Genomic DNA, 9,517 nt, shown 5'->3' on the forward strand with positions numbered 1-9,517 from the left:
TCTATTTTATGTGAAGATTATGATTCTATTTATAATTTTTGTAAATGATGTTTTATTTATTTTGGAAAATTTTACAAAATACTCCATCAAATGCCTCGTGTTGATTCCATTTAGCATAAATTATTTTTATAGCATTGTTATGTCTTAATAATAAAAATTTTAATTGATCTTATACTCATTAGATCCCTCTCCCCTCGAGATGCTTATTTAGACTATAAGCATGCAAAACTCATAGACTATTTATGTTTCTTTCCTTGTATAATTTGTGTATATAAATGTTACTAGTAGCTATAGTTTGAAATTAGAGCATTAAAAGAAAATTTTTTCCCAAATTAGATCTCGAGGCATTATAGAAGTGGTATTAGAGTAATGATTTTTGAAAGAATTGAATTGTAAATAAAGCCATATGATTGATTATAAGATGGGTAGAAATATGAGTACTCCTAAAGTGCATTATTTTGCATGCATGATTAAATGCATATGTATATTATCTTTAAGTTGGCATGCACTATTGATTAGGAAATAGAACTATAAAAGTGTTCTAATGGATATACATGATTAATTTCAAGGATACACATGATCAAAATGCAATGAATGAACATATTATTATAGTTTCATTGATATTAGATAGTATGATATAGTTTGTTAGTTTGATTGCATAAATAATGAGTAATGCACAAAGTAAACAATATAAATAAAGAAAATGAATGAGGACAAACCCTATAAATATTTCATAAGCTAAAACCTCTACTATTCAAGGAAGCATTGGAATCATAGTTAGTGAAAGACTAGTTATTGAGGATATAAAAGATCATTGACAACATGTAGTACCCAGAGAATAGAAAAGTATTACAAGTAGTATTTCTATTTGAAGAAGAAGTAGATAGATAGTGGATAGGACAATAGAGGAAAATGTTTCAAGGTAAGTTGAATTCACAAATTCCATGGAATGCGTTTGTTTGTACATTCAGGGAATGGTTCATATATCCTTAAGCTAGATAGTAGATGTATAAGGCTTTTTTGAGGTTCGAGTAGGGAGACAGTATTATAATATAGTATGAAAATGAATTCACTACATTAGCAAGATATGATCCACAGTTGGCCAATACTGTTCAGGAGAAATGTCATTACTTTCTAAGAAATTAAGAGATTAACTAAGACATCCATTATTATCTCTAATAATTAGAAAAATTTTAGAGTTGGTAGAAAGAACAAGACCAATAGAGAATGATTTGACGATACCTTAGTTTAAATGAGACATTAATAGGGAAAGAGATAGAGAATAAATGGCTAAAGGTAATTTTAGTTAGAAAAATGATGATCTCACTTATTTCAAAATAGGATCTAGGATGATATATAAATGATAGTGTACTAGAGTATCCATGTTATAGAAGAATATATACAAGGTAATGCTAACTGATCATCATAAGAGATTGTTCAGATATGAGAAGAAAGGATACAAAATGATAGATTATCCATAAAAGAGATGGAGAAAGATCAGAACCTAGGATAGTGTAATCAAGGTAGGTATACAAAATGAGAAGTGTGGGATCTATGATGTATAGTGAAGGTTTTTGTGAGTGAAGGTTTTATGAATAGAAGTGATGGAAAAAATATTAATTATAGTAAGAAATAATCTACTGCTTTATTGTTTATAGCCAAATTCAAACAAAAGTTTATTGTCCGAGTCAACATGAAGTTAAAGAGGTGCTTGATGGGACTATTGGTATAGTTCCCTTATTGATTATATAAAGTTACCTTGATTTTGATTGATAGTCATTGCATAGCATATTGAATATCATATGAATGATTGATATGCATAAATGTGTGAATGAATTCATTTAATACATAAGTTGAGTTGTGTGATTGATGTGATCAGTGATTAGTAATTTATTCTATCTATTAGTGACTTGTAATGAAATGTTAAGGTTGACATTTATTAAGGTGAATAAATTATAATGATCCTCCTTTGCATTAGATTAATGTTTTACTAATCATCTAATAATGAGCCTTTTAAAGTTTTACGTGGAAATGCTATGACACTTGTTCCTCTATTTATATGGTTCTAGGTTGGTGGGCATAATGGCATTGGACATAGTCACTATATTATTATCCTCTCTAACTTTGTAATTGGAGTTAGTGTTGTGGCACTATTGTCTCAAGTACTATGGAGTTAGGTCAATAAAAATAGTTTTTTAAATATCTAAAATTACTAACTCTTTTAAAAGTACCCCAAACTATCCCCTTAATCATCATTTCTCCTACTTTGGCTGGGGAAGAGGACTGAAGAAGAGTGAGAAGGAAGAGAGAGGAATGAAATTTTATCTCAGGTCATTTATGTCATCTGAGACAATTAGCAAAGTTATTCATTTCATGGTGGGTGAGCTTAGTCCTACTTCTATTTTTAGTGATTTTAATTTCTATGTTTTTTCTCTCTCTTTGTAGTCTGATAAAAATATAATATCTTCTGATCAAACAAATTTTCATCATGTAATTATCTATATGTTATAGATATATATCTTCGTTATGTATAAGTTGATATGATCTTATTGAATTTCAATAGGTAGTTTTGTATATGTGGCATTCTACCTGAAATAATTAAAATAAAGGCACATAGAAAATCATTTAGGATTGTTACATCTGTTTTATCTTATCTTATATGGCATGCATCTATTATATTCTATCTAACATGACATGGATTCTTGCATGATTACATGATTAGGACATGCATACGGATAAGCATTCTAAAGATATTTGTCATATTTCATAGTTGTAATATGATTTTCATATATTATAAATGATAAATGCATGATATGTCGTATATGCATATTTACAAGAAAGGTTGGTTAGATATTTAATAAATTCATATTAGTCAAAGACATGTTATCTTGTATAGGAGAGTAAGTCGATGGAATTTTTCTTAAATAAATGCTTCATATGCAATCCTAAAGGATATGTAGGGAGGCATGTGGAGATTGACTAATAAGAAATGACTAATGGGAGTGATGAATCCTATGTGAAGCCACCTAATTACTTATAACTAATTAGATTGATGATTAATATAAATGAACCATATTTTTTTATGACTAACCTACATGTTACATGACTTCAGTGATACAACAAAAACACCACATAAGTTAGATATCCTTGATTGCATAGTATTATTGATATATGTGTACATGATATGAATTCATATAATTAAACTTGACATGATGATTGCACATGTTATATAATATAATTGATATATGAACAATATACATGATAAGAATGATAAAAATATATGATATTTGATACATGTATATGACACAATAGAATATGATATGTATATAAATAGACAAACTAACATATAGTACTATATGATAGATGCATTGTATTTTTAAGTTATATAAAATGATCATATATATTGACATAGATAGAGCATAGACGTGGTGCATTCTTAATAGAGATGCTATTTATATTGCATAATTAACACATAATGATTTGGTCACTACTATATTGCATATGGTACAACCACATAAGTAGCTTAAAGAATTTATTGATATAATTGACATGATTGCATTGATTTATATGATAACATTTCATATATAGAATTTCACATGATATCCTGAATGAATCGAGATGGGTATTATTGATCCACCATATGATTAATCTTTATATTAATTGATATTATTAATATTGATTTCTACTATTCATACTCATTTGATGTAAAAAAATCACATACATATTGTTTATATTTTTTGTGTGCATTGAATGTATTTGTAAGTTCTAAGTGACTTATTTAGTTTTTTTCTTATTATGTGATTTATATGTTTTACTAAAGGGTAAGACCCCAGTGGAGTGAGGATTGAGGTGTCAGAATTTTATCCTAAGTTTTTTCGTTTGACTGTCATTATCATCTCTCCATATATTTTTCTTACAATCTCTACTACAAGTGTAGCACATCAAACCAGTACCCCTAATTTTGTAATCATTCATTTTCCTTTTTATGAATAAGAATAGATATTTTGTAACTTGAGAATGTATGGTCGATTCTTTCAACTAGGTTAGACCCTATGTTTTATTCCCTTTCTAGAATTTTTATGTAAAAATTTTAGTATTTAATACATTCTTCTAATTTATCTATACGTGTACTAGATTTTATGCAAAACTATAATGTAAAACTCTTTCTATCAGCATCAATTTTAGAGCACACAAAATTTGTTATTAGATTTGCTTTAAACTATCATAACTGGATTTTATTTTTCAAACACTAAAAAAATGTTATATTACAAAAAAGAATCTTACCCTTAATAAATCTGAGTTTGGAACCTAAAAACAGGGCTACAAATGTACCACTATGCTCAAAGAGTTAGTTATGTCTCGGCTTGGTTAAAGCTTGTTCATGATTTAACACCTTAACAAATACTCAATTGATAAAAAATAAACATGAGTAGTTTGGTGTTTTATTCATTAATGATAATGAATGGTATTATTTAAAGCTCGTAAAATTGCTTGCTAAAACTTCATTATATTTTGATAATTTGCTCATTTAAACCTCAATTACAACTTAATTTAAAATATGATTATGTGGAAGTTTTATTTTTTTTATATAACTACATTTATTTATGAACACAAGCTCTTTGTTGATGCTTGTTAAATTGCTTGTTTATTTAGTAATTCATTTGATAAAAAATTCATTTTAAAACTCAATAGATTGCTCATTAACAGACTGTTCAATCAGCTTAAAAACCCACTCAATAGCAGTACTCATTAATAAACTCATTTAGTTAACTTACAAGCAGAGCTTTTGAATCGAGATTAACACTACAACAAGAACTTGATTCAAGCTCAAGTTTATGTTGAATAGAAATTTTTTCCCGGGTACATTATGGGATTCAAGCACGAAATCGCTAGGAGGAATTGCTTCCGTCGATCAATATGCTTCAAAATGATAAGAAGCAAACCTAGGGCCAAGATAGCTTTGTAATCCGCCATGTTGTGTCTGCTTGAGCAGTCCATTGGAGCATCTGCCCTCATGCACAAATGTCAAAGTACCATAAACCAATTGGATATGCATTATTTTTTTTTAACACAGATCGATACAACTCACTTTAGTCAGTTGGTTAGGTGTTTTAACTATTAATTAAGAAGTCTTGAGTTTAAGTCGTGCGTATGTGAGTTTGTCTTAATTTTCCTAAATATCCAAAAAAAAATTATATGGCTCATCTTGATATGTTGGTTAGGAGTTCCAGCTATCAACTAATAGGTCTTGGGTTTGAATATTACGTATGTGATGTTTGCATGAATTTGTCTTAATTTGCCTAAATATCCCATTCTGCTTTTTCTAATCTTTGCAAGGCAAAAGTGGTCTTCTATTCATGTTAAGTATGTGACTCCTATGACTATCATACATTTAAATGGTGTATGCCAAGTTTATAATACAGGTTGAACAAAGGAAAGCCGATGATTATATCAGTATTTGATTGTATTAATGTGTTTCTTTAATATTAAGCGAATTTCAATTTCAATTTAAGCAAGAGCTGCATGTGTGGTTCAAATGTAGGTACTTTGGCTAGGAAATGCCAGCTTAACATAAAGGCCACTAATTTGACCACATGGATTCTTCTCATCTATAGAACATTCCCTTGAATGGGCTCATTGTGGCGTGATGATTGTTGTTGATGAGAAGCACAACAAATTTTAAATATTTAAAGTTCACACTACAAGAAAAATAATTTTTGTAGTATTTTTAGAGGGTTTTTCTGACAATTTTAAGCGCCACAAAAAACATTACACTGTTTCCAAAATCACTGCACGACTGCGGTAATTGGTATTCGTTGTAATGAGTTTTCGCAATCGTCCGGATAGAGTGTTTCTCAGTGGTTTTAACTGCTACTATTAGTAGCGGCTAAAATAGTAGCGGCTAAAACCACTACTAATTCTCTAGAATAGTGGCAGTTAATTGAATCGCTACTAGGTAATGTTGTGTTTATTATCTCTTTTTAGTAGTGAGATCATCACTGTTTGGTGGAGCCTAGCCTTTAAATAAACATCTTTGCCTTGACAAGTACAGATTATTCATTTACTACAAGATGTGATACTTAGATTATTTGTTGGATGAGTTTGACGGCGTATTTGATTTGAAACCTATGGGCACTGGAATGTTCAACCAATTAGAATATAATGAGTGTGTACACTACACATGATAATATTTAAAAGCCAAATAAGAAAATAGATAAATGAAAGCACAACTAAGAGATGTAATCCTAATTTAAGGGTTTTATATTTAAGTGTCTTGTCGTCCTATATATACATTACCCTCATAGTTAATAATTGCTTCTAACCATAAGAAAGGATTATCAATCAAGTCTAGTCACAAGACTCATAATAATAATAAAGTATTGTAATGGTAGGGAGTGATTATTAAGCCTTCGAAAGAGCCTTATAAATTCATAGCTAGAATGAGGGTCATCATACGATGAAGATCAATAAATTTTGAAAAATTAATAAAATGTAGATTAGAAATAAAATGCTATTAGGCACTTGTCTTAATGATTGAAAAAAAGAGAGACTTTTAACTTCTAAACAACTAGAGAGAATATACAAATTTTACTCAATACTCCAAAGAGATATATATATATATATATATATATTTAAGTTATTTAAATGGCAGGATAATAATCTTTTGTACTAATGAAGAGCGAAAGAGACTCTGATTGATTTGACAATTGAATTATGAGAAGAAATTAAATGATAACTAAAATGAAAATAGTGAAAGAATTAAACTAAAATTAGTTTCACACATTTATGTGGTTGAGTAGAACAAAATATAAATTTGATTTTTTTTTCTTTCTATTTAGATTGAAGGAATTTTAGGAAAGAATTTGATTACAATAAAATAATATTTTAATAAGTTTATTTTGAAATATGAATAAATATATATTTTCTGAAATTGTAGATGTTGATTTCTTGAACTACTTTCGAAATTCCTCCATTTCATGAAATCATGTAGCACTCAGATTTTCTTGTTTCGTTCATCAACACAACCCACAATCAAGCAAGACAATATCGTCTTTTTTTATGATGGTCATCGGTCACAACAAACTTGACACCATTTAGCCCTAATGACCATTGATGATGCACTTTTCCTTACCTGAAATCATCATTCTGCTCTATTAATCACTTTTGTCAAAACGCCACAACATTCCCTTCAATGTCATCATGGGCCCCAACGTCATCTCATCCAACAAGAAACATCACTAGCTATCAAATTCAAGATTCGGCGATGTGATAATATAAAATATATAAAGCAAATTTTGTCAATTTGGATGATGGTGAATGACATCTCCCAAATCAACAATGGAACATAGTAAAATGTGCAATTTATACACCTCTGTTAATTGATTCAATGATTGTTAAAATGTAAACTTCTTATAGTTCTAATAGGATAATTGCTCCAATGATTTGCTTTTTCAAGGTTGATGAGTTCTTTTAGTATCATTAGCTATCAAATCTATTATTCTTTTTGACTATTTTTGTACATATGGATGGTATGATATTGTGTTGCATTATGGTGTGTTCTTTAACAAAAACTTGACTTCTTCGAAGTCTTTTAAGCAAAATATCCTACAATAATTGGTTTTCCTTTTGATAACATTGAGTATGATTTCGAAAATCAAATTGTATAAAGTACGGATAATAGTATCACTAGTTGTTTGCTAGGGAAGTTATAGAGGATTTCGATGAGCAAAGACAACAATGTTGCAACTAGTGCACAATATTCATTGAATAGAATTGTGGCAAAAAAAAATTCGAGGAGTTCCTCAAGAGCCTAAATATTATTATTTTCTTTTGCAACTTTTTTTGTTTCTCAAATCACAAGTATATAAGAAAATTTTGATTGAAAAATTATAATTGAATGGATAGTCGACGCATCCATTGGATTGACTTGAACGTCCAAGAACAAAGGCAAAGTTTTTATTGGAATGAAACGAATGTTAAAAACCCACAACATAAAATTTTAAGAAGTTTGTAATTAGCATTTAAGTCATTCTTGTAATTAATATTGCTAAAGATGGTTACTTAGTGAGTTAATCCTATATTCTATAAATCCTAAACCCTAAAAATGAAATGAGAAGTTGAAATGATTGAATAAAATTTTCCTCTTATTGTCTCTCATTATGTTAACTTTTAAATATTTTAAAATAATAATTTAATAAATATTTACATATTAGATATATAAATATATAAGAATTCTATGTTATGCATGTAGATCTCTCTAAAAAAATTGACATTAATGACATATTCATGTATCATTATTTATAAAATTAAAAATATTATTTCCTATAAAAAGACCAGATCAAGCAATTTAAATTTATTTCCAAAAATATGATTCTGGCCTAAAACCTTTAATGCCTCCGTAAAATAGAACAAAAAACGGTACTTTCCTTATTCTATCAATTTCCTAATTTACCATTTTATAGCTGGCGTGAATCTCCTCGCGTTTCTCTCTCCTTCCTCTATATAAACTATAAGGTTTCAGTCACCTGCTAGTTAGCTTATCCTCTAACACAAACCGAGTTTTCTTCAATTTCACTGTCTTTGTCGTTAAGCTTTACAGCCATGGCGTTCTGTCATGGTCTTCAATCATTCTTTGATCCTCTGCAAGCTAACTCCGAAGCGATCAAACTCCGCCCTGCCTGTGACTCTTCTGATTACCCTGACTCTGTTTTCAATGGAAGCCATGGCTGGAATTCTCTCAACTTTCTTTGTAGTCCGGCCAAAGAAAGCGCTTTTCCACCTCCGGCTATCTGCACGAAGCAAACGCTAGTTAAAAGTTTCAATCTTGATATGTGTACTGAGACACTGGGATGCGAGACGGGGGCAATGTGCTCTTCTTATGATCAGTTTGAAATAGCTTCAGCGAAGAAGAAGAAGAAGAACCCGCCTCCGTTACCGACGATCGCGGTAACAAAGCAAAGAAGCGCTCCGCCGCCACTTACGACGCTAAGCGGGGAGAGGCGACTGAGCCTCGGGAGAAAGCAGGGGGGAGGGAGGCTTACGCTATTTCCTTTCAAGCCTTCAGTTCTTGAAGCCGAAAGGTCCGGCGGGCGTCTCCAGCTTCGGTTTTTCCGGCGAGAAGGGATTAATAAAACAGAGCGGGGAAGAGTAGTAGAGGAAGAAGAAAAAGACGGGGTAGAGGAGAGTGGAAGCTACGAACATGGCTGTGGAGAGAAGCACAAGCAGGCTGGGAGGTGTAAAGAGGAGGACGAAGGCGTTTTCGACCGGAACTCCGACGCCCGCTGGGTGGCCAGCTCCTGAAAGGCTTGTTCTGTTTTGGAACGTTTGGATTTTTTTCCTTTTTGAATTTTGAATTTCTGTTGTGATTTTAATTTTTTACTGTGCATTACTCAGCCTAAATTTGTAAGTATATTCAATGCATGATTAATTGAGTATATAATGAGAGAAATCATAAGAAAGATTATCTTTTTATTTGGTTGATTTTAGTACTAATATAAATATATCTATATATAGATAA

General features: G+C 30.5%; 1 protein-coding gene across 1 annotated transcript; it reads left to right on the forward strand.

Annotated features, from left to right (window-relative positions):
* The first annotated feature begins 8,601 nt into the window (after positions 1-8,601).
* LOC110109419 (protein FANTASTIC FOUR 3-like) lies at positions 8,602-9,300 on the forward strand. Its single transcript, XM_020840485.1, has one exon. The coding sequence runs from the start codon at positions 8,602-8,604 to the stop codon at positions 9,298-9,300; it is 699 nt and encodes a 232-aa protein (XP_020696144.1).
* The last annotated feature ends 217 nt before the right edge of the window (positions 9,301-9,517 follow it).

This window comes from Dendrobium catenatum, unplaced genomic scaffold (assembly GCF_001605985.2).
Source record: "Dendrobium catenatum unplaced genomic scaffold, ASM160598v2 fragScaff_scaffold_537, whole genome shotgun sequence".
Taxonomy (NCBI): Eukaryota; Viridiplantae; Streptophyta; class Magnoliopsida; order Asparagales; family Orchidaceae; genus Dendrobium; species Dendrobium catenatum.